The sequence below is a fragment of the Coturnix japonica genome, chromosome Z, assembly GCF_054131305.1.
Source record: "Coturnix japonica strain WE chromosome Z, WE-NBRP24, whole genome shotgun sequence".
Classification (NCBI taxonomy): Eukaryota; Metazoa; Chordata; class Aves; order Galliformes; family Phasianidae; genus Coturnix; species Coturnix japonica.
The window spans coordinates 66108288-66134298 of record NC_140702.1 but is presented as its reverse complement, the minus strand read 5'-3'; the positions used below and the strand labels follow the sequence as shown (position 1 = coordinate 66134298).

The following is a 26011-nucleotide window of genomic DNA, read 5'->3' as shown; positions in this document are numbered from 1 at the left end:
CAGGATAGATGTGACTATAGCCTGGAAAAAGAGGCAGTGCTGATGTATGTACACATGGTGTGTTTAATTTGGAATTGTGGCTAAAGTCTTTATGAGCATAATGGATGTGACATGACATTTAAAGGAAAACTCTCAGAGCACCACCTGAGCTTCTCACGTGAAGGCTAATTGTCAGAACAATACGTAAAGTAAATCACAAGGAGTTAGGCAAATAATTCCCAGCTCCGTGGGTGATGCTGTAGGAAATGCCTAAGCTACCTGTCCCTGAAGATACCAGGATCTCCCACTGCCCTCGTGCCTGACGGGGAGCTGCATTGCAGCATTGTCCAGAGTTTTGGGCACTGTTCATATGATCAGATAGATACATGATAGGATCCAAGGAGCAATGCCTCTCTTGCCTGCACATCTCTCCTTGGCACATCTGTCAGGCATCGGTGCTTGCTGTCCCACTGCAGCAGAGGTCATAAAGAGAGCACAAGGCCAGAATGCCTCTAGGTGACCAGTGGAGATATTGTACACTGTGTATAGCCATTACAGGGCCCTTAGGGTCCTGTAGTATCATGCTAAAAGTGCTGTTTTTCCCATGAGTGCACATCAGAGTGAAGACTTTGTACAGCACTTAGGCCTTTTGTTGGCCCCAGATGGGTTGGATGTCATCAGCATGTTTGAGCAGAGGGTTCCACTGGGGGCATCCCAGTTACTTAGTGGTGTGAGCTGGTTTGGTGATGTGTCTGAGCAGCACACATGTGGTGGTGTTTTAAGTGCCACCAGATACAGTATATGTGTCTGTGGCAGCCACTGCCTCGCAAATAACAACAGGAGGTCTTGTGTAACACCTATGCCTCAAAGGGCTCTCTGATCTGAGCCTTTCACAGGCTGGGCTCCTGCCTTATCCTCAGCCATAGACTTTCTACTCATGCAAGCATGAATAGCCTTTAATGAGCCCTCCCATAGCCTTTAACAAGCCCTCCCAAGAGTCCCCCTGAGAGTCCACCATAGGTGATTAGGAACCATGTGCTAAAAGCAGTGTGGGCACATCTGGGCTGCTGCCAGTTAATCCCTGTGCTCTCTCCATGCTGTGCCACCAGCAAGTGAAGAGGCATATATTTATGGTCCAAGAATATAACCCTATGACAGCTTATGTCCTGTTCTGCCTTCAAATCGCCTAGCAGCTATTTCAGGTACCTGCAGGACTTTCATCTTTGCAGACGTTCCTTCCCTACCTGCACGGTGAAACTGATGGGAGGTCGTAAGCACAAGTTACCAAATCTGGTGAGAACTGGAAACCTCAGGGACTGGGTGTTCTTGGTCCTCACTCCCTGAAGAATTGAATGGAAAATTTATCTCCTCCTCTGTGTAATTTGAGCAGCTGAACCCATATGAACACCATTTGACTGAAAGTTTTTCACCTCCGCTCTGTCTCCTATGGGCTGTGAAGGGGCAGAAAGACAGGGTCTAATTTAATTGCTGCTTTAAAATGTCAGAAGGTATCACATTAGCTGGTGCTGGTGCCAGGAAGAGGAGACCCACAGTTTGCAGATCTGGTTGCTGCTTTCCTTTTGAAGTCAAGAGGCTGCACTGCTGTGGATATCTCATGTATTTCCCTAGAGGATCATTGTTTGTTAAAGGCTCACAGCACTGGGACAGGGGTCTGATGGAGAAATGGAATTTTGAGCCACAAACCCTTCCTTCCATTCTGCAGGTAAGTGGCACTCCAACAAATTCTGACCTGTATGAGTCATGTTATTCTGCACACGCCTACTGAAACTATTTTCTGACCATTTCCATTCGGCATCTATCTTACAGCACTGTGTTAGCTTCCACCTGCTGGAATAAGCAGTGAGGTACGGGAATACTGTGGTATAATCCTGCAGTGCTGAAGCTGTGTACCAGGCTTCAGACTGCACCCATGAAGCTATGCATGGTGGGGGGAGGGAATCCAGGGCATCCCTTCCAGTAGGGTCACTTGGAATATCTTATTTCAGGGGATGCATCAATGGGAGGTCGGCCTCTTTTCCCAGGTAACTGGTGATAGTACAAGAAGAACCGGAGATAGAAAGTCTGCCAGTGGGATGAAATATCCATATGATCCCTTGCAGCTTTTAAACATGCTCATGACCACAACAGATGTGTCTGTGGGCTCCAAAGTGGGGCTTGCTCCTTATCCCTCTCCTTGTTGGAGGCTGTTGGAAGCAGGGAGGAGGAAAGCATAGGGTATGGGAGGAGACCACAGTGGTGTGGGGTCTGGGGTATGCCCAGCTTGGCTCTGTAATGAGAGGTACCAGCCACTGTGCAGCAAGTCAAGCTTCAAACGTTCAAACTGGGCAAGACTGGAGTTAGAAAACAGTAGTAGAAAGCCAAACTCACTGGTGCCCATTTTGAACTGTACAGGAGAGGTGTGAAAGCAGTTGCATAGGAAGGACTTTCACTAGGGCTAATATTTTTTTCTGCTCTATGGGATGCTCCAGGATGTATTTTCCTCCTGTTTCTCTCTACATGGGTTATGCTTTCTGGTTACTTAAACCACTGAGAGCCTTACTAAGTCACCAGGCATGTTTGAGTCCTGTGTCCTCCAGAGAGGATCATCTGCTGTCTCTCAACATTGATATTTAGAGGCACAGAGGATGTGGTCCAGTGTCACAGAGGATGAGGCAGTGTCATTGCATCTTGAGTGTAGCTGAAATCTAGCACAGGCTGAGTGTCTGGACATCATTCTCCCAGCTGTGGGAGGCTAAAGTTTTAATGGCACCCATCCTGCCCTTTGCAACTGGTGGACAGCTGGGAAAGTGGAGGAACCAGCAGTGAAGAATCATGGTTTGGATGTAGCTGCTTGTTTCTATAAACAGAAAGCGTCCCTCCATGATGAGTTTAGAAATCTGTAAGGAGGAAGGAAATGGTGTGATCATTGGGAAGCTGTTTCCCAAGGGCCAAAAGTGTAAAACAAGAAGAGGTCTCAGAGATTATTTGGTACATTAAGTGACTGTTGCTCTTCTGAATGCTTCCACATGTGCCAAACTTAAATGTGCAGGTTCACTGAAGTTCATGGGGGATGTATAACAGAAGGAAAAAGGCACTGCCAACATATGTTTGATCAAAAATCAAGAACAAAACAACCTATCCAATTCATAGCCATCTCAAAGTATAAACAAGACCCAAGGCCAGCTGACTCTGTGGTTGAGTCCACTCTCATGTCAAAGGGAGGAGATGGCTTCTGCTCCAGGAAGGAAGAAATGACTGTGGCCAATGTTGAAGTGATATGAGTAGAAAGATGGCAGCAAAGCAAGTAGAAGTAGTGTAGAATTATTAGCTAACATTGTCTGAGACAGGCATAGCTTGGAAGAACAACCCCGGAGTCAAAGAAAAGGGGTACAGGCTTTTATTCTTCCTTCAGAAATTGCCTTTGGTGCTATGAGGTCCTGTTCATCGCCACCCTTCACTGATCCCTTTATGACCACAGAAACTCTGCCACTGCAGCATCCAGGCCTTCCATGGCTTTTGTTTTGTTTTTTCTTGATAGGACTTCAGACAACTTCATTTTACAGAGAATACCCTTTGTGAAGACTTTGTCCCTCAAGTTACTACAATTAATCAGCTGATTAATGCGTTCAAGTGTTTATGTGTAGGCTTGAAATTAATTCTAGCAGTATTTCTGTAAACCCAGTGGGGAAACACTGCAGATGAAGAGAGAAAAAAGCAGAGAGAGACACACATTTGGTAGATGTTACTGTTGACACATCTTAGGCAAAGAACTCAGCGATTGTAGAATAATTGCAGTGCACAGGAAGGTGGATTACTGCTGCAGTTGGCCCAGTTTGGGTCATTCAGTGAACCTGGTCAGCTCTGGCATATGGAGATCACTGCCTATATGGTCCCATAACTTGGGGAAAGAAATCAGTGTGGTGGGAACACAGGGGAAGGTTGGGAGGCTCTTCAGGGTCCCTGGGGCTGTCAGGAAGGAGTGTTCCAGAGGGCAGTGAGGCCACACGCATGTCTGGGCAACCAAGGGGAGGTCACACTGCAGGGATGAGCAACCCCTGACGTCTCAGCAGCTGAGTGATCCTCTGACGGGCTGGAGGAAGCTCTGTGGTTGCAATTATGCAATTCTACTTGATGAGGTTTTTCTCTGCAGAGTTTTTGCTGCTCGTGACTGTTTGAAAGTGTGCGAGGTGGAGCCTTGGGATCAACCTGAAGGAGAGTTTTTGTGGGTTTAGAGAACCCTGACTGATTTCAGCAGTAGAGCGTGGGGTGGCAGCTGCTGGGAGATGGATCCCTTACCAAGTTCATCCTCTTTTAAGGCAATTTGATATGCTGGACGCTTTCACCCTCTTGCTTTGAACGCTTCAGCATCAGCAGGAGGTAGGTGAGGAGATCAGCTGTCTCTCCTGCAGAGTCACACGGGGTGCTCCTCTCATCTGGGGTCTTTCGCAGCTCTTTGTGCTGGGTGTTTAATTTTTTAAGGAGCCGCTACTCTGTGTCTGTGTCTACAGGAAACAGAACTTAAAAAAAAAAAAAAAAAAGAGGAAGGATTTGGCGAGAAGCCAAGCCTAGTGAGTGAAGTAAGAAGCAGGGAAGTTGGAGTCAATGTAGTAGTTACCGGGACGTTGTATGGCAGAGCGGGGCCACGCCGGATCGATCGTTCGGGGTGGGAGAGCGGCGCACGATGCCCGTGTGTCTCTGCTTCCTTGGGTGAATGCCATCGCTGAAGCTGCTGATCCTGGGAGGGGATCGAGCCGCGAGTAAAGGAGACCAGAGGAGTGCTATGGAGGGCAGCAGCTTTGTTGCTGTGACTTTTAGGAGCCTTCCAGGGTAAGATCGAACGCTTCCCTTCTCCAAGCCTCTCTCCTCGGTCAACTTTTCGCAGTGGGGAGTGGGGTGGGGTTGTGGGGGGGAGACGGCAAACTTGCTTTTTTCCAAACTCCGGACAACTTTGTAGAGCTTAATCGCCGTTCTATGGGCTGAGTTTCTTTCTTATTTATTTATTTAACCCCCCCCACAACTCTCCCTTTCCCGAGAGATCTGATAGGGCGGAGCAGCCGCCGCGGTGCTGTTGTTCGGCGGCGCTGGGGGGGGAGCGCAACGCACCGCAAAGCACCGCAAAGCACCGCACCGCCGCCCTCCCGGTGTCAGCGCTGAGGGGTGCTTTAATGAAGACAGATGGAGGATGTTGGATCGTGGCTTTGAGACGTGGCAGATAACAGGCTGTTTCCTGGCAATTACAGCTAATTGCGCTGGCGTGTTGGAAGGGAGGGGGGAGTTTCCTGGGTTTTTGCGTATCCATCTGGCTGAGGAGCTGGCTCACCCCATCCCAGGTACATCTTCAGGTGTTTAACGCCCTGGGGAGTTCTCAGAGCGCCTTTCATAGTTGTAGTGAATGAGTGGATGTAAATCTAAGCCGCCACTTCTTCTGCAAAGCCTGATGATCGGAGTGACCATGTTTAGTTTCCTCAAGTTATTCCTGGCTGAATTCAGACCTGCCCCATTCCAGCCCCAGAGGAGCCTGATTCTGAGAATGAAAACAAACGTTTCAGTTGCCAACTCTGCAACCTGCTTTTGGTGTTCCCCTGCCTGGGGGGGATGCAGGACACGCTGCTCCCTGCTTTGTTTCTGAGGTGTTTGAACAAAAGGGGGTGTAAGAAGAGGTGGAAAAAAGTACATGCTGACACGTATCAGTTTTAAAGATGATTAGTGCTAACCATTTCTGGCTGAAACACTAAGTATTTGCTTTAGATAGGAGGAGGAAAAGTCTTCATACTCTGAGGAACCAAAATCTGAGTAGTTTGAAAGAGTTGACGCAGCAGACCTTTGAAGGAGGCCCTTTACAAACATAACTTTCTGTGGCACACTACAAGGTCAGTCCATGCCAACTGTGCCAGGCCATTGTGCTGCTCTTCCCAGAGCTTTAGAAAGCATTGCACTACCACGATATCCCACTCTGTGATACCCAGAACAAACATGACTCCTGGTTCATTGTTTGACATTGTACATCCCTTAGCAGAAGTGCAACGTGGGGATGGAAAAAGCAGAGAGATTGGGGAACCTCATGTATTTTAAACCCTCTGAATTTTCCCAGCTGTGCCTTCAAATGCAGCTTATAGTGATATGCATTCAAAACCTGGGGCTTTGATTTGCTTCATCTCATGGTGCTTGGCAGCACTGCTTTACCAAGACTGCAGTATGGGCGGTCTTGAACCCCACTGTCATGCACTGTGCTTGGGATGTGTTTTCTCATATGTTGAGCTGTTGGGTATTTTGCTGACTATTTGGTACTGCAGCATGAGAGAAAAAAATCAAAATCAAAACAACGTAAGACTTGTGAATATTTGTTGTTGTTACATCAACTAAATACAGAAAGAAAAATAACTTTTAAAACTTGATCTGGCACAGAAAGTTGGTGAGTGAAGGCATGAAATGGATTCTGAATCTTTACCTGGCAGAGCTATTTCAGTTCTTTAGAGTGTATAAATACCACAGTGTGCATGGTGGCTGAGGAAATCTTGTTTTCCTGCCTATTTTCCTTGGACTCTGGGTGCTCATTTCTAATATTAGAGCACAATTTGCTGCCACCTGAAATCCACTGAAACCAATGTTTGCACAGGAATTTCAGCCTGTACTCAACTACTCCCCATGATCTGGATCAAAATAACCCTTCCAAAGATTATTCTATTTAGTGTGGATCATTTCACAAAGTCTGGAGCGAGGTGATGGGAGCAGAAGCACTGAGTATTTCCTAGCTCATATTTATCATAGAGTCTGATGTATTGTGTAGTTACGCCCTGAGAAATGGGGCCAAGAAAGCAGACATGTTTTCCATCTGGAACATCTGCTCTCCGTTCATCGCTGTTGTGATGTATTGTTCCTTGGTTTTCTACCCCTCACTGTGGTGGCATCAATGTTTGTGGAGCACTGCAGGTACAAAAGCTTTCTGTAGTGAAAAGTCATAATGTATTCATAGCTCGTGAATACTAATAAATCAGGAAGTGGGAATTGGAGTTTAAAATGACTTTTGTGCTATAGGTTGTGGAGATATGGGGAAGTGAGCTGTGTCCTGCTAGGCAAAGGGGCTGGACCTGTGTGATTAAAGACCTCTCTATTCCCGGTACATCATGGAAAAGTGAGGGTTACCTGGAGTAAGCATGAAGGAAACAAAACCACTGAGAAGATGGAGTAGTGGAAAAGCCAATTGGTGCTGACCCAGGGGAGGACAACTTGAGGAGATGGAAGCAGTGCTTCACTTTGCATTTGGGAACAGCTGGTGCCAGGGGAAACAAAGGCAAACAGGAAATTGTCTTCTGACTACTGAAACTTTTCATGTGTTTAGTAGGGTTTTCAGTTAATTCAGGGATAGGAGGTTGTGAAAGTGCCTCCCCAGAATTTGAGAAGTTCTTTGCGCCACATAAAAATGAAACAACTGAGAAACATCATTTTTTCCAGAAAGCACAAAGGGAAATTAAAACCAAAGCAGCACACGTGAGTGACGAGGGGATGAAGAGCCTTCAGTTGCAACATGTGGAAAGGAAAGTGAATCTCAAATTTGAAAAAAAAAATAAAAAAATAAAAAATGGAGGCATAAAGAAAACTAAACTGGGATGTGAATGAAGGTGACATCTGCAATGTAGCATGCCTGTGAGAAGATCTGCAGGCTACACTGGGAGCTCAGGAAAAGAGCTGGGATGGAGGGCAGGCACGGTGAGGATCAGCCAGGAGATGTCATCTTGCTATACAAGCCATGACAGCCAGCACAGACAGGAGCAGGATCTGGAGCACCATCACAAGGGATTACTCCACCACCATTTGCTTAGGTTTGTTTGCATGCTTGCAGCCAATGACCTCTAGGACTGACACCCACAAGAATGGAGGTGAGCTGGCATAAAGCGGGCTGCTAGCATGCTATGTGGTTTGCTAAGTAAAGGAGCACAAGGATTAGATGTGTGAGTCAATAACAAACAAGAAAATGGAGGTATTTGTAATAGAATGAAAATAAAGCATACAGCTTTGCACAACAGGGGTGTGTCAAGACCTCAGTAGTATTACATGTGTGCCCATTGAAGACTGACACGTTCTCAGGTGGCAGTGTGGTTAGGGCAAGTCAGGAACTGCATTTTGCAGAGATGTTTGGGTCAGCTTGGGTTCATAATTCCTGTACTTTGGCTAAATAAGCTGCTGTGATAAATCTGTGTGATGGAAATAACTTGTCGGAGATGAATTGGGTGTGAATGGATGGGGCAAAATTACTACCCATATCTGCCCTAAAAGGCAGTGCTCTGTGGGAGCAGAGAGCATGCAGCATTATTTGTGCTGAATCAAGCTGCTCAAAATGGTAACTTAAATTGGCTGCTGAGCAAAGATGTGCAAGGAATGCAATCCTCATCAACTGCACTGAGAAACCAAAGGAAGTAAAGGTGCTGTCCAACCAAATTAGTGTATTGTTGCAATCAGGTCGCCTTACAGAGGTTGTGTCTGATACTGATGATCTGAAAATCACAGTCATTAACAAAACCCATGTGCCAGAGCTGGAGGAATTTTCACATTTTTTGATATGACATGGATCTGAGCTCCATCGGCTGTTTCATGTTATTACTGGTGAAAGAAGGCATAGACCTTCTTTCTCTTCCTTGCTTCTCATGTACATAAACATCGCTTTTTTCCCCCTGTTGAAAATATATCCCTCATCATTGGAGTGCACAGCTGGTTTTGGAGCTGCAGATAGTCCTTCTGTAATATCTGGCAAATGCAGCAAGGTGTGAGTTCAGCAGTGTAACTGTACCAAATGCTAATGGGCATAGTGCTAACTATTGGATCTGCTCATCCTGGAGCTCCAGGAAACCCAACATCTTCACTTCTGGATGCATGGGCAGCAAACCTCATCTTCATACCAGCATATGGGCAGCTTTCAGTGCTAGCAAGCAAGTTTTGGTAAGGGGTGATACTAATCGTCCTGAAACGTGATGGAAAAATATGTTGTAAATGACAAAGCAAGGTCAGCCAGGGATAAGAAGGCATATCTCAGGCTGCTAAAGATAGCTCTGTCTTCTCATCTGGGAAGGAGAATCCCGGAGTGGTTTGGGTTGGAAGGGATCTTAAAGAGCATCCAGTTCCAACCCCCTGCCGTGAGGTCAGGGGGTCCACACTGTCAGCCACAGTCAGCCACAATGCCCAGAGTCTCATCCACAAAATCACTGGATGGATATATCCACACAGAAAGCACAGAATAGAACATCTACACTGAAAAGCAGGCACGAACTGCAGAGTTTTCCTTAAGGTTTACCTCCACTGTAAAAAAAAAGATGTGAAGGTTATGTCTGCACCAGGCACAACCCGGGGATATCAGCAGTGCTCTGGGACAGTGGTACAGGCTGTGTTTCACAAGTGTTTGTTTCCAGCATAGGTTATCTGCTATGCTTGTTCCCTTAGACAGCCCTACTCCTGCACTAATAGGATTTCAAAGAAGGGAATTAAAGTCAGTACGTTCTGTTGGTGCAGTGTGTATGTCTGCAAGTTATCGTGGTTGCTTTTGTTGTTGTTCTCTATCCAAAACTTTTAGTTTTCCTCCATGAAATACGAGCAGTGTCACAGTGCAAATGCTTGTTTCTGCCTCCTAGGAAACTTGTTCCAGATAAATCACGATTCTCTCAGACGTCTCACCTTGGCTCTGCTGTCTTGTTAAGCAGTGACATGGTGTTCCTGTTGCTTCAGGCATTCTGGGCACTGCTTGCTTTGCCCTTGCTGGTGTTCAGCACCAAAAGTCCTCCAAACAATCAGAACACCAGAAGTTTAAATACCAGCAGACTGCTCTTCAAGGAAGCTGGTCTTGCTCTGGGTGGATGCCCTGTTTCTCCGCACCCAAAGCACAAGCCCTGGGAGGGGACTTCTCCCTTTCACACTGGACCAAAGTAGCAGGAATGTTCTTTTTAAACCCATTCCCTTTGAAGAGATCAAAATCCCCAAGGTAAAGTTCACTCTGAGGAAGTGCAGCCCACAGACCTGCGATGGTTTTGCCTTTAAAATGCTCCAGAATTATGTTGTGTCTCATGTTGTGCCATGCTGTGGGGAAGAAACCGCTGTGAATTACCTTCTCTTTTGTCTTGCAGAAATTCCATGGAGTTGGACTAAAATAAAGTTTTGGGATGTCTCTGTTTGGATTAAAATTTGGAAAGAAGAAACTGAAAGGTGAGTGTGGTCTGGCAATACATTTTAGGTAAGGAATGTAAATCCAGCACACGTGTGAGCACGCCTGGGAGCATAGCTTACAGCTGCAGAGCAGGTGGAGGAAAACACCGTCTAGTTTGCTCTTCCTGCATTTCATACTGCCTTGGGGAAGTGCTGTGTGCCAATGAGCAGGAGGAGATGTGAAACAGAACAGGCTGCAAAGTTAGCAGGCTGTGATGGCTTGGGGAGATCTGGGGATGTCCTTTCCACCTAGATCTCTTGGGCAGTGTGATGAGGAGCAGCGCGCTGTGCGGTTTGCTGCTCTGATAGTCCCACAGGAGGAGGTGGTGGATCCCAGGGGAGGCTCTCTGCCACCCCCAGGTCTGCCTCCTTCCTGGCTTTGGAAGGCAGCGCAAACTGCTCTGCGAGACTCTGTCAACCCAGGGCACTTCCATGTGCTGAACAGTTCTGATCACTGAAAAGATTTTATTGCTGTATTAGGAAAAGTTTGTGTTTTCTTGTATCTATTTGAGCAGAGCAGTGCTCAGTCCCTCTTATATTTTTTAATGCCATTATTCACCTATTTGAAACCAATGGAATCAAACTATAAGAATTCAAGAGGATAAGGGAGAGCAAGGTGATCAGAAAATGAGGCGTTTCCATAACAGGAAGCCAAAAGATCTCTTCTTTCTCTCTCTTTTTTTTTTTTTTTTTAATTATTATTTTTAAATTATTTTTAATTTTTCCACCCAAACCTGGGGGTGGGCTGTACTTGCTCCTTGCATCCTTGGAGTAAATACCAGGGTTGAGCTGCTATTTTAATATAACAGTTGGAAGCCTTTGCATTTGGGAAGGTCCTTAGGACTGAGCTGCTGATAGAATGAGAGGTAACAGCTTTAAAGTAAGTCAGGGTAGATTCGGGTTGGATATTAGGAACAATTTCTCCTCAGATAGAGCGGTCACAGGCATTGACACGGGCTGCCCAGGGAGCTTGTGGAGTCAGCATCCTTGGAGGTGATCAAGAGATGTGGAGATGTGGCAGTGAGTGACATGATTTACGGAGGCCAGAGGCGCTGGTTGATGGTTGGACTGGATGGTGGTCTTTCCAACATCAGTGAGGTTGTTCAAGTCAAAGTGGAGTACATCTCTTGGTAAGCAGCAGTGGTGTTTCTATGGAAACAGTGTCTGTGAGGTTTTTTTCAGTGGGGCATGACTTGCAACTAACATTTCCTAAGGGAAGAGTAGTGGGAAAACTTTTTGTTCAGTGTCTGTGAAGAAATAAGGATCAAGCTTTGGCAATGGCTGAGAAATCGGGAAGGGAAAATCTCTGCTCACTGGCTTGTTCACTCCTGAGGAAGAGCACAGCCCAAGACTCACTTGATGGGCTTAAAGCTTACCTGACCTTTGGGACTCCCATTAATATCCAACAGGAAAGATCACAACAGACACCAAGCGTGAAAAATACATTTATTTGGGTGCAGTTTCCCATTAGGAAAATAACTGTGAATTGAAAAACTTCTCAAAGTTTGTTTCAGATCTGTATTTATTTTTATGATATTAAATCACTTCCTATCACTGTGTGTTGCTGTTATTGACAGCGTGTGCTATTGTGTCAAGCTGTGGTTCATGCCTGAGATAATGTTTTCTAGTAAGGGATGTGATATGTGCCAGCCAGTCACTGTCAGATTGGCTTTTCAAAATAAAATGCAGTATCTATTTCAGCTGCTTTATTTGGCATGCTGATAGTGGTCAAATGATTTTGAACGAGAATTACTCAAAACAGGATACCCAAAAAAAATCTAAGCCAAATAAAATTAAATTTCAGATTTTTTTTTCACCCACAATGAAGATGACACAGAATTTTTGCTGCTGAAACATCTGAATATTGTTGTTTTTCATTCTGAAACAGGCTGACAACACCTGAGAAATGCAAATGCTGCTTGAGAAATAATCTGTTGCATTTCTGAGAGCTGTAGAGCCCCAGCCCTTGCCCAGAGCCTAGGCAGGAGGGTGAGACATTGCAGGAGGAGGAAGGGAAGGAAGAAGCAGAGCTGGCAGTAGGGCAGGATTTGGGGGAAGGGAGAGGAGAGGCACAATCCATCCCTTCCCAGAAAGACCTCATAGGGAATGCTTTGTCTTTTAAGGTTATCCAGCACCTCTTCCAGGCCTGTGTTCTCCCGAAAGTCCTGTTTGACACAAGTGTAAACATGGTGGGCAAACAAAGGCATCCTTTTGGAGCCCTTCCTTGTTCTCCTTTCCTTATGGTGATAATATCAAATGCTGTTTCTAGAAAAGGGCAGGACCAACTATTGAACTTTAGCATTGTGTTAAACATTTACTGGACTTCAGGAGGAAATAATTCCAATTCATCCTTGAAATTTTTAATTTCAGACCTCACATCTGCTGTATGAAGACTGAGGTCTCTCTTATGAGGGTCTTCTGTTAGTGATGCCAGAAAAAAAAAATAAAAAAAATCACTTTTTGTTAATAACTCATCCAGAAACACATGAAATATTTCACCTGTGCTGGCAAATTCCAGTTGCTGTGCTCCATTGTGTCCATGAAACACAATCCATTAACACAAACGTGTATTTCTTGCATTTAATTTCCCCAGGAGAAAGGAGTATTCTTGGTGTTCTGAGAAAAAAAAATGATACAATAGAGAAGACATTATTTAATAATGGAGGAAAGGGCAGGACGGAATAGGCTAATTCTGTTCATGGTGTCGTGTCTGAATGGCCTTGCCTCCAGATTTCTAAATTAAATCCTTCACACTCAGTACAAGCTAGTCCATTTCAGAGACAAAAATGCATGTGATTGCCAGCATACATCACCTCCTGCCAGAGAAGCTCTGCAGAGGAAGGGGTTTCTGCATTTCCAAACCATGCTGTTTTGTAACACAGAGCCCTTGAGAGCCCTTTCTTCAGGTCAGTAGTGAGCATATCTTTGTTTGCCTTGAAGCTGGGCTTGTGCCTGCCCCAGGCACCTCCATATCTCTCCCATTTCTGTCCCACCTGGCTTTTATCTCTCTTCCAGATGCATGTGCATGGCTGTACCATGTCAGAGCACATTTTAAGCCAAGGATGCTTCTTGGTTTTGTGGCACACAGTCAGCCTACCAGCCCTGGGAACCTTATGGTATTATGTTGATTCTCAGGCTAGATTCATTAAGGTCGGAAAAGACCTCAAAGATCATCTAGTCCAACCACCAACCCAGCCCCACCATACCCACTAACCATGTCACTCAGTGCTGCGTCTGATCAGTTCTTGAACACCTCCAGGGATGGCAACTCCACCAGCTCCCTGGGCAGCCTGTGTCAGTTCCTGACCACTCTTTCTGAGAAGAAATTTTTCCTAATATCCAACCTGAACCTACCCTGGTGCAACGTATCTGCCTTAAGTTTCAGCTTTTATCTGCATCTCGGACCAGCTGTATGATGTAGATGTTGTATAGTACAAGCCTCAGACTCATCATGCAGTGCTTCCCTTCATCTATCTACTCTCCGATTTGTATTAAAGCGCTGGGCTTGTTGGGTCATGAACCCCGTGTAGAGTTTGCTTGGGTTGCAGCAAGGTACTGCCATATTGTAGTTTGGAAACCCTGTGATGTATGCTATAGAAAATAAGACTGTCTTTTTTAACACAGCTGTAAGTACTGGAATGATACTCAAGAATCTTGCAGTGTACATCCTTTCTCTCTTGAAAATGAACAATTACTGCTTTAAAGTAAAGGGAGAATTTGGCTAATAGCTTGCCTACTAATAACCCTAAGAAAAGCAATTTTATTTGCCTAGTACACCATGTCATCGTATGCCCTCTCCCATGACACTGTCCTTCAATGGACATGGGTATCAACACACAGTGGCAGATTTCATTTAATTGTGCATGTAAGAGCAGCAGTCCAGAAAAGACCAGAAGTAATGTCAGGGAGTTCTTTGCTTGTGATGAGATGGGTCAGCTTCTTTGCACAGGCTGCGAGGTGGCACTTGGGCCATCAGTAGGAGGTGACAGTGAAATGTGAATCACACCACAAAGGAGAGGTGTCAAAAAGTAGAGACCACAATGGCTTAAGGAAGACCAGATATGATGGAAAGAAGACTTGAGTTGCACTGGGGAGGTTCAGGTTGGATTCTAGGAAAAACGTCTTCTCAGAAAGGGTGGTGAGACACTGTCACAGGCTGCCCAGGGAAGTGGTGGAGTCATTGTCCCTGGAGGTCTCCAAGAACCATGGAGACGTGGAGCTGAGGGATATGGTTATGTTTATGGTTATGGTTATGGTTAACCATGGTTAGTGAGCATGGTGGGGATGGGTTGGGGTTGTACTAGATGATCTTAGAGGTCGTTTGCAACCTCAGTGATTTTATGGTTCTCCATTGTGAGTCTTGAAAGGAAAAGTGTGCTGCAACTGGTGGAGGTCTTTTAAGACTGCCTACAGCCTCTTGGGGTGAGGCCTAATGGCTGCCTCCTGAAGGACTGTCCCAGGAAGATCAGATACGTGCCCTGAGGAACAAAGTAAATGAGGCTACAGCTTTCACAGCTTGGCATTGGTAAGGTGAATGGCTTTGATAAGAGCCCTTCTGCAGGGGAAGCTGAGGAGATGAGCACATCTCTCAGCTGCCACTTTTTGCAGCTGATCCAGTGTGGTGTTCGTGCTGTTGAGGTCACTTGTTTAAAGGGTGGAGCAGAGATTTATTATTTTATAGAGTTTGTCTCAGTTCTGTTGTCAGGCTCGGTTACCCCGGCACTCCCCTAACTGGGCTGTGTTTATTTCAAGCATGGGATATCAGGCCCTAGTTTGTATATGACTTGGCACAACCAGGCAGATATTAACCTCCCCCAATAACTTGGGTCCGCAAGACCTAACTTCTACAGACCTTTTCCAGAGGCCTGTTTAAAGCTCTTGGCATGTGTTCCTTAAGCATAAACTAGCAGCAGATTTCCAAGCTCTCCAACTAGACCTCAAATCTAACCTTTTTCAGGACTTTTCCATGCAACAGCCCTAAATGAGAAGGCTGGTGGGCTGTCCAGTTACATTCATAGCTCATTTTTGGCATGGGTTTCATGTTATTAAATCCAGATGTTGCTCTCTGGTTTAGCTCCTAAATCTGTCTGCCTGAGAAAACAGCCACTTTCCCAGTGACTTGGTCTCAGTGGTTAGACCAAGAACTGGGCACTAAGCCATATTTATGTACGCTGAGTTTCCACTGATGAATAATTTAGAATAGTTTTCAGCAGCAGTGAGATGATAACTTGTAGCACAAATCCCACTTGTTCTTCCCAGTGATTTGTGACTGCAGTTTGCAGAAGCAGAAAGTTTAATACAAGTTGCTTAGAGATTAAAGAAAAGTTTGAAGAGCTGAAAAACTTGTCATCTGATCACTTTTCAGACTTCTCTTCCCTGTTTCCTCAATGCTCCCAGAACTACCAGTGCATGATAAGACATGCATACTTGGATCTACAGCGAGAATAGTCTGAGCTGTGGTTTCCAGGCGTAGCTGGGGTAATGTAGAGTTTCACTACTTCTTGTTTACAGCAGTCATCCAAGAGTCTTCATTTCTACCCAAACACTTACAGAGATGAGTAGGAGTTGTCTGGTCTAATATAGCGGGTTCTGATGTTTTCTTTAACTTTTTATTATTATTATTATTATTTTTAATTTTTTTTTTTCCCCTCAAAATCACTGAGATGGTGCTGCCATGTGCCTCTGGTTGTGGTCAGTGGTGTTTCTCATTTGGACCGACTGGAGGAGGGAAACTTGGCTTGCTGATGTTGGATGAGGCACTCTCTGCGATTTGTGGTTGTTCTTGATTTAGCAAATGTACTGGTTGATATCCAGCAAGGAAAATGAAAATCTTTCCATTAGAAAAAAGCTTTATATTTTGGCTTTAAGGGACACTGTTTTCTGAGAGGGCTGATGCCTCATAAAAGTTTGGGTCTCCTGAAAGTGAGGAGTGCCGGTATCAAGGTGGATGTGCTGCAGCATGCTGTGTGCAATCGCTTGTGTCCTGGGAGAGGAATAAATACCTTCAGGGCTCCAGCCTAGATTAGCAGCTCTAGATGTCTTTACGCCTCTCTCCATCACAGGCTTATGCTTTCCCTGTCATCTGCTTTGGTAACAGCTGTCACTTTCAAGAAAATTCCTGAAAAGGCACCTAATGCAATAGGTGAAGCCATGTCAGCATGGACCTGCTGAGCTCTGCTTCTCTTTTCCTCTTGTGCACTGGACAAGCTGTTCCAGCCTCTCTGCACATTTTTTTCTTGTTATGAAAGAAGAGAAATATGTGTCTTGGGGAAAGCAGTGAAGGATTAAGCACTTTCAGGGTCTTGAATGAAACCTCTGTGTTAGTTTGTAGCAACCAGCCAGGGCAGGTGGGAGCTTTCCTGAAGGAAAAGGAAAAACACATTTACCTGCTAACATAGTAAAGAGGGCTTAAATTAGAAATTAGAGGGCTTGATGAAAACAGCCCACATGCAGAGACGAAAACTGGTGAACTGTAAAAGGGCTTAAAAAATTAGGGAAACGATGTTATTTATAGGGTTTCTGGAGGGAAAGGAGGAAGGATAGCAGTTCAGTGCCCTGAATAGCTTAGACACTTGCTAATGCAAGACTGAATAAACAGGAAGAACTAGATGTCTTAATACATCATTAATAAGTATAATAGACACGTGTTGGAACTCATGAGGCTGGAATATTAATAGAAAAGAGTAAAGCTCATTCTGGAAGGATAACAGAGGTGGCAGGGGGTGAGATGTTCTCCTTGTATGTTCATGTTCTCTGAGATCCTGTACGGAGAAGAGAGGGATAAACAAATTGCAGATCTCTGAGCAATGATACACAAGGGTAAAACAGCAGACTTTGTAGTCAGTGTAGTGTACCAAAAAGAGCAGACCTTGGTAGAAATTAATGTAGTTTTCTGAAGGACAGGGCGTGGTGTTAAATAAGGAATCCTGAGTCCACAGATGCAGAATTGGGAAGGAGCAGAAGGGAGAATAATGTGTTCTTCTGCCCTTGGGCTGAGCAGGAACAATCTGTAGAGATGATTATTTGGACATGGAGCGGAGTCTGTTCCAGAAGTGGATGCCTTCAACAAGGAGGAGCTGGCTGGGCAGCTGAGAGCAGGAGGTGGTGTAAATGGGAATGGGGGCAAAATGGCAGTATGTTGCTTGGGAAAAAGTGACAACAGAAAAGTGTTTGAAATGGAATTCAAGAATGAAACCTTGGTTAATACGAAGTATTATTAACTCAGATCTCAGGGGAAGAAAATTCAGGAATGGGGAGAATTAAGCAGAACCATGATTTCCTTAAATAGTTGACATTAAGGTCAGGAGTGTAAGCTATGATGATTCAGAGAGGCTCAGAAAGTGAATGAAGGAATCACCTACACCTCAGACAGAAGAGATATGCTTCTAGAAGGTGTACAGAGTGTTGTTTTATCCAGCACTAACTGCATGGCAAAGCTCAAACTGAAAAAGAGCTAGTGAGGATGTAAAAGGTAATAAAAGTTGTTCTGTAGAAGCTGGGTTCTCTGGGGTTCAGTAACCCTTCTGAGGGGAGGGGAAGATCAAAGATGTTTTATGTCTGCTGCATAGTGGAAAAAGTTGAAGAAAACATGCTAAGGAATCTGACACATGCTTTTCCTTAGTTACACACCTCACACATTAGCTGCTGCCAACAGAGGAGAAGGGGAGATGTTTGGGGCTGGAATGAAGACAGAATGGGGCAGATTAGTGAGCCAAAGGATGGCCCAGAGCCTGCTGCCTTGGAGACACTCCAGAGCACAGGCAGGTATGGTTCAGAAGAGTGCAAAAAGTCTCTACCTTGAAGAAGGAGAAGTAGAAAAGCGGAGCAATTATAGATATGTACGCTTCACTTCTTGAGTGAAGGTTGAAACAGTCAAACAAACCACTTCAAAGTGACTGGAAGTGTGTGGTGGAAGAGATGATTAACAGCCAGCAGTCCAGAAATTCTACATCCAACACAAATTAATTCTGTGTTAGTGGTAGCCAGAGGGCTAACAAAGAAGTCTTAGATAGCTGCAATGTGTCTTGGCTGTCATTTGTAGCATTTTTACAAGTAAGCTGGAGAGACGTGCTTGAGATAAAATCACTGCAGACAAATTGCCAACATTTTTGAGAAAAAAATACACTGAGAATAGTTATCAATGACTGATAATCAAACTCAAGTCATCATGGATGGATCCTGGATCTGGTATTCAGTACTTTATTTTCCTGCTTGTCTAGCAGTCTTAAGAGCACAGTTAGTAAATCTGCTCCTGGCAGGAGCTACAAAAGATAGGAGAAGTATTGACTAACTGAAGAAGTTTGGATTCATTTCAGTGAGGATAAATCAAGGGTCTGTGTTGCCTGATGAGGCATCAGCTGAGCCAGAACGGATCAGCCCCAATGGGTCATGTTCTGGCCCACTGTCTACCAAGTGCTGGTGGTGCAAAAGGATATTATTTGAATAGCTTCTAGGTGATTTTCTATTTAAAATACTCATTGTCAGAAAGGTAGGTGGGGTGCTCCTTCTGGTCAGCTCTGCTGCTGTAAGGCTGAGGCTGTAAACTAAGGCTCATTTTGGGTTCTGTGCTTCCAGAGTGAGGTTAACTAGCTAGAAGGCCCACTGGAAAGCAGCAAGAAAGGTGCCACTTCAGACCAACCTGTAGGAACTGACTAAAGATAAGAATTATGTTTTCTTTCCAAGGGTAAACTGCAGCAAGGCATCACGAACTCATCTGGGCTGTGTCCTTGGCCAGTAGCACAAGGAAATGACGGGGGGCAGAAAAGGGCCTTTGATCATCCCAGGAGAAGTTACAATTTGTTTAAATTGAAATGATAAGTCTTACATTAGGTAATGGGAAAAAGCCTTCCCCATGGGAAGGACAGTGCAGTCCTGGAATAGGCTGCATTGGAAGAATAGCTGTCACTGAAGCTTTCTAGAACTGTTATTGAGAGTGATGGCACAACCATCTCTTCAGATACAGGGTGGATCTGGTGACCTTTTGAAATCCCTTCCTGTGGATTTTGATTTCAGGATAGGTGCAGTGGTGATGTCCCATTTGTGGAGTGATGCTAGAATGTGCATTTGTAGTAGAAGAATGGCACTAACAGTAGATTCATAGAATCAGCTTCACAAACATCAAAGGCAAGAGATGGAGCAGAACAGGGATAGTGAACAGCACTGGCTGAGTGTTGATTCCTGCCCAGGAGAAGGTGAGCAACCTGTGCACACAAATTGCTCTATCAGTAATGGGAGTCTCTCTAATTCCCTAATATGGGACATTTAGAACACAGCACAGAGTCCGGGTGACATCACCTGCTAGCAGCTCCACCAGCTCTTTCTGATGCTTCATTCATGCTTGTATTGATTCTGCCTGCCTTCAAGCATATCTGATCTGATTCTTGTTCTTTGCAGAGGAAGAGAGACACCTTCAAGCAAACAACCGAGATTTTAACCTACAGTTTGAATATGCTGTAAGTAAACGGAAAATGTTATTTGTTGCACTTGTAGCCACAGATGTTATTCATTACATGTGCTTCACATCCTCACAGCACAAGGTGCTCTCCCTTCATCTTCAGTTTGCTGTTACAAGGGCACAGCACGGGTGAACTGTACCTGTGACTCTGCAGAAAATAAAGCTAGGGAATTCATTCAGTGGGCTTCCCAGAAAGACTTGGGCAAGGCTCATCTCTGTGTTCTGTGGTGAAACAGGAGGTCAGATGTGCCAGAGAGCACGTCAGAAAGATGGTTCGCTACTGAGTCACCCATGCAGCTCAGCCCTGCAAATGGGTGGTCAGAGGAGACCTAAAGCTAGAAAAGCACATAAGTGACCTTATATACTTCCAGAAACGTTTTTTTGAGAACCACGTGTTTGCAGAATCAGGCCTCCAAGGTCTTTCAGTAAGGGAACCTGTGGGGGAAATTTCTGTTGGAAATGTGGCTCCATTTAAAGTAAAATATTAAAGGAAATGTGTCAGTTCCTCAGCCCTGGCAGTGAAATCTTCTCTGGCAGGAAGGTTTTGAATCTGGCCTTTGTGGCTTCCTGCCAGCTTTTATTTCCATCTCCGCAGCCTTGCTGGGCTCACACTGTGCCATGAAGGCTGTGACTCTAAGAAGCACCGTGAGGTGTGCTGCCCATCACCCAGCTCTGACAGGCAGCCCCCTGGGCAGCTTGATTCCTAAAGATGGGGACTGTTTGCATTCCCTGTGTGTAGAAAAGGACTAGATCAGCTTGTACAGCCATTTTTCTTGGCTGCAGGGCCATCTCCTGGCTGGGCAATCCTAAAGCTGTATTCATTCAAAGTAAAGTGCAGCTGCCAACTGATGTTGCAGTGAATTTTGTGAATTTTTTGTCTTTTGCATGTATGAACTGCAGCAATGAAATTCATCCTTCAGTTTTACTCGGGAGCTCCTTCGAGTCACACTTTGTATATGCACGTTGTCAGTGTTTCCTTGGTCCTTTCATAACTGGAAAAAAATCAACATTTCAATATATTGTATTTTGTCATGAGATAGAGACATAGACTTGCCATTAGCTTTGACTAAAGATCTTAATGTAGCTGATCTGTTGGCAGCATTAACTGGATGGTAATCAGTGGTCACCTTTCATCTATGAGCTACACAGATTAGAGCCATGCTAAGTATAGTGCTGCTGCATGCGTACTGAACATGAAATGCACTGTAGATAACATATGTAAAGGACGATGCAGCACAAATGATTTACCAAGCCTGATGGTTTCAGACTGGGAAACTGTGTCTGATTCACATAGATCCTACAATTAGAGCTCTGGGGTGAGCATTGCTGCTTCGAGTGTGTTTAAGATCCTTCATTGGTTGATTGCAACATGGACTATGAGCAGCAGTGGGACAGGGAAGTAGGAGGGAAGTGTACAGTGATGTCAGAACAGAGAGAACAAACAACTCTCCTGGCACTGAGTCTATTTTTTGAAAAGCCACTCTCAAAGATAACTACATGTCACTGCTTCCCAGCCTATTTCTTACATAGCCAAGGATCTGCAAATAACCAAAATTCAGGAGAGGGCTGTGAGAGCTCTGGAGGGTTTCCATTAGAGTCTGCTGATTGGGTGTGAAAGTGCAGGCAGCTGAAGGGCCAGCTGTTAAGTCTTGGCAATGAGTTTCAGTAATCGTGCCCCTCAGTTTAGTCACCTATAGGTAATGATTTCTGGAGCTCGGTGTAGACTGAGACTTAGGAATTCTAGAAAACTGTCCAGAAAGAGACAAATCTTGAGTTGGTGAGTGGGCGGTGAGGTACTAAAATACTTTAAGTAGCGATGCAAGCACTGCCTGTGCTGTATAGGGCTGAACACCATGTCCTTGGCTGCTTATTTCCAGTAAATCCTGATGAAAGGTCCATTTATAAAGCTACATTCCCATGTCTTATGGAAGTGACTAACCTTGCTTATGAGTTACTCTAGGTCCCATCCTTTAAATTGCTGGGTACCTCTCTAAATGCTAAAAAGGGAAAGAGGGAAAGAGTCTCCCAATGCACTGGCATCTGCATGATAGTCTAGCAGTGTTTCACTCCACTGGAAGGGTTAAATCTGGGTCCCTTCCTTGTATTCAGATTTCTGTGAGTGCTATAGTTGCACTGCTCAGCATTAGGATGTGGTCCAGCAGAACCAAATGGTCCAGACTCTGAACCCTCAGTGCATGTGAAACTATGTTCTGTGAACGGAGACCCTGGGCAGAAACAAGAAGGAAACACAGCACTGTAATGAGACCTAGAAAGCATTCTGTAAAAAAAAAAAGCCACGGGGATAAAGTTTATTTTACTTGGTAACTTAAGGCCATGTTATCCATAAAACCTATAGAACAGGTTTCTGTAACAAAGCTAGGTGAGGCAGTAAATGTTTCTCCAGGGTGAGGCAGCTGCTGAGAAAGGCCAGTGAGAAGAAAGGGAAACGCAAACAGAGGCGTAGTGTTTTGCTTTCTTACTGCAGCCAGGCTGTGTGTCGCAGCTGGTGTGCAGGTTTCAGCCTTTCACTAAAAAGAGAGTTCTTTTGTGTAGGCATGGATGAAAGGGACAGAGCTGCTGGTGAGAACAGGGAAGTGGGCACGTACAGTAGGGTGAGTGTGCTGGCCCTCGGCCATTTGTAGTTATCTTCCCTTTGCGGTACAAAGTCTACAGGATATCTGTGAAGGAAGAAACAGGGAGGGGAAAAAAAAAAACCTGAAAAATCTATTGTGTGTGTGGAGGGTGACATCAGCTCTGGCAGTTGCTGGATGTGAAGCAACTCTTGAAAACTCTCAAACCAGCTTTGCAGGAATATAATGCTGCACCATAGAAAATGGTGCTTGCCAATTCGTGCAAGGACATGTCCAGATCCATCACACTTCGATCTGCAGGAGAATCTAGAGGACAGATTTGCTCCTGGGACTCAGCAGAGAACTTCCCAGAAGGCAAAAAGCAGTGTGTCTCAGAGGCATTACTCCATCTGCAGAGCTCCTTATCTGACCACCAGCAGGGCACGAGGGACGGATGGTAGTATCACAGAATCATTATGGTTGAAAAAGTCCTCTAAGATCATCCAGTCCAACCGCCAACCCAACCCCACCATGTCCATTGACTGCATTGCTCAGTGCTGTACCTCCACTGTGCTTGGACACCTCCAGGTGCAGTGACTCCAGCACCTCCCTGGGCAGCCTGTACCAATGCATCACTGCTCTTTTGGAGAAGTTCTTCCCAGTGTCCAACATGATTTTATGTGATTAAGAGCAGCATCTTCTAGTGGTGGCCCTGGGTAGGTCAGGGTTTATTTGGGTTACTATGAAGCGCTCTTTGGCCTTGTGCTGTGCAGCAAGAACACGGTAGCTTAGAAAAATAAACCAACCTTCAGTACAAATCGTTGTGCAGTTAACTGGAAGGGCTGAGTGTGAAGGTACGTACTACCCACCAGCTCACAAAATTAGTTAGGAATGAGTCAGAAACGAAGCAGAAAGGGGTGACATGCAAAGACACTTATTGCAGCACAGAAACGGACCCAATATAGGTCTTCAAATAAAAAAAAGTTAATTCCTAATCCTGTATTTATTCACACCACAGACAGGCAGATCCTTCCTGACTTCTGCAAGAGGTTTGCCTGTGTTGGAGGCTGAAGTGAAGTGAAAAGCAGGATGCCAGAAGTGTTCCATCAATGTTTAAGGGGTTTTGTTGTGATTTCCATGATGCAATCTGGCTGCTGTGTCCCCAGCACCACTACAGTGGGGACCCACCACTGTGGGACATCCCTGAACCTCTCTGTCCATGGACACTGGTGGAGAAGAAAATCTCTTCTGAGGGTTTTCAGTGTTAGCTTAGGTTCCCATTCCGTTTTATTTCTTCGCTTTCACGTTGGAATTCAGCACAGCTGCAATAGGACGTCATGAAGAGCTGTGAAAACAACTTTGAAATTGGCTTTCAGACAATAGGAGAGGAAATGCAGGACCCATGAGTCAATGACAAATTTCATCTTGGATCAGGATCTAGGGTCAAACCAGCATCCTTTCTGCAGGGCCAGCAGTGAGGGGGCTGCTTGGACTCCTTTTTTTTTTTTTTTTTTTCCCTGATCAATTAATGAATTCTCCAGTGAAACAAGGAGGATGAATATAACCTCCTATGGCCAATGAACATTGCCCTGAGCTGGAGCAGCAGCCAGGTTCTTACCCCTTTGGAATTTGGAGAACAAGGAGTTGGGACACAAGGCTCAGATTCTGACTCATCTCCTGTGCTTTTGTGCTAACATCTGAGGATGCCCAGAGGGTTATCCTCAGGGATTCTGTCAGTGTGCGGCCTGGTAGGCTGCAACTTTAATCACATCCCAAACCTGCCAATGTTTGCTCCTGTTTGTCATGCTGGAGGCTGAATGGAGTGTACCCTGCTGATGTGGTCTCAGCAGCTCCTGAAGGAGGAACAACGGCAGTATCCTGCACTACTCTTTTTGCTGTTAGTAAGGTGTGAGCTGGATCCATCTAAAGATCCACTGATGCACTGCCAGGAGCAGCCCCAGCCAGGGAGCAGCCCCATGGGAAGGGACCATCTGGGACCATCAACAAGCCACATCGCTTCTGTTTGCACACCTCTGCACTACTGTGATAAGGGCACTTGCCACAGTGATGGTGCTCTGAGTAACAGCTCTGTCATGCACGGGATGTCTGCAGGCAGAAGGAAGGGAAACAGAGCTTGCTGAGTGTATGTTCCTAGAGATTTTCCTGGAATACTGAATGTGTGACTCGATCCTGGAAGTCAGTTTATTATTAGTTGCAAGAGGTGGAGGGGGTCAAGGGGATGTATAGGTAAAAAATTCCCGAAGCTGTCACAAAGAAAAGAAACAATGAAAGAGAAAAGAGGACTCTGGGTTGAATATAAGTCTTTCTGTTTCTGGTGTTTGGCCAGCCTTCTATTTCTGTGGGTAGTCCTTTTACTTCTCTATGAGGTCCTTACAGGCACCTAGCGAGGCCCATTGACTTACTGAAGCCTTTTCTCAGTCTCCTTTTGTGCTGGGGCTGCTGCCCACTGTTGGGAAAGAGGCAATGGACCTGGCAGGCTTAAAACAGGGCTCATGTGTCTATCCTGTCCTCAATATGAAAGCAAAGCCTCAGTGGCACCACATGCCCTGTTTCACAAGTTTATCAGATATGTTCTTGAGCATGTTAACAGAGTGAAGGTCACATTTTTGCATGTGGTGTGTGCATGCTTCCAAAATGCGCTGCTGCAGGTGAACAAAATGCCACTGAATTTCACCCCTGCCATCTCCTCACAAGACTTTATCAGATCATGTGGGAAGGCTGGTCCTGCTTCTCAGCTGCTTCCCTGCACTGTACACTGTGCTGCACCTCAAATAGCCATATGACAGCCAAGTTTTCTGCAGGATCCATTTTGGGCAAGGTTATACAGTTGCTAGAAAACAGTATATGATTGAGCGAGGGGTATAAATTCAGGTGGACAGTACTATACCCTGCCTTTGCTGGCAGTCCACCTTTAGCCCCTGTAATATGACCACAAAAGCAGCAGACTCTCCTATTTCCACTGGCTTTCACGGTGTGGAGGTGACATGTTTGTTCTGTGAACAAAGGCAGGAGCCATCTGCTGAGCGTCTGCCCGTGGCCTGACGTCAGAGGCAGGGTTCTGAAAACACCCCCGAAGCAACAGCTCATCTGCCAGATCTGGACATGTGTAACTGCGGTGCTATGAGCACTATTCTTAGGGACAGCATTTTGGTGGAGTCACACCTTCAAGAGGTGTGAATCGAGCCCCTGAAAAGAGCAGATGAGACTCATCTCTCGCCCACAGGCTCCCGTGTCAAGCTTTGCATCTGGAGAGCCTGGGGATGGCTGACTGTGCTGAGCCCTCCTGGATGTAGGCACATGGAGGGGCAGAACCAAGGATCTGGTTCCTGGCACAGAGGGTGGCTTTTTGTGAATATTTGGTTTTTGTAATTCTGTAGAAGGAGGAGCTTCTGAAAGATCTCTGCAAGGTTACTGCTCAGATGTTTTACCTCTCCATCATTTGTGAGTCGCCCTCCCTAAAGGCAGGGCATGGGCTGGGTGAGGATAGTGCTTTTGAGGCATTGCTCATAAAACATTGACTGTGTATGGACTCTAACACACTCTGTAGCGCCCATTCCAGAGTATTCAGGGTGTGAAACAGCTCTGGCTGAGTGATATCTCATCATAGACTAAAACAGGGTCTAGAGATAGAGGATGAAAGTTTCCCTGTATCCAACAGAGAGCCCAAGGTGTCAAAGTAGACAGCACAGGAATATTTCAGGGTAGCATGATGATGATCCCACACACAGAACTTCAGCTTTCTCCTTGAAATGGGAATGCAGAACTTTCAGGGGGGAAGGCTGAGGTTTTGCATAACTGG

At 45.4% G+C, this 26011-nt stretch overlaps 1 protein-coding gene across 4 annotated transcripts in view; it reads left to right on the top strand.

Annotated features, from left to right (window-relative positions):
- LOC107305798 (phospholipid-transporting ATPase FetA-like) overlaps nt 1-26011 on the top strand; it is a 71186-nt gene that overhangs the window by 5303 nt on the left and 39872 nt on the right. Inside the window, exons 1-3 of one of the 4 annotated variants that reach the window (XM_015848363.3) lie at nt 4220-4356; nt 10089-10167; nt 19561-19619. In XM_015848363.3, the coding sequence (XP_015703849.2) occupies nt 10125-10167; nt 19561-19619 (102 nt within the window). In that variant the 5' untranslated portion in view covers nt 4220-4356; nt 10089-10124. Of the gene's footprint in view, nt 1-4219; nt 4361-4523; nt 4807-10088; nt 10168-19560; nt 19620-26011 lie in introns of those variants that run through there. The other 3 variants (XM_085528804.1, XM_015848362.3, XM_015848364.3) reach the window with 3 other exon arrangements.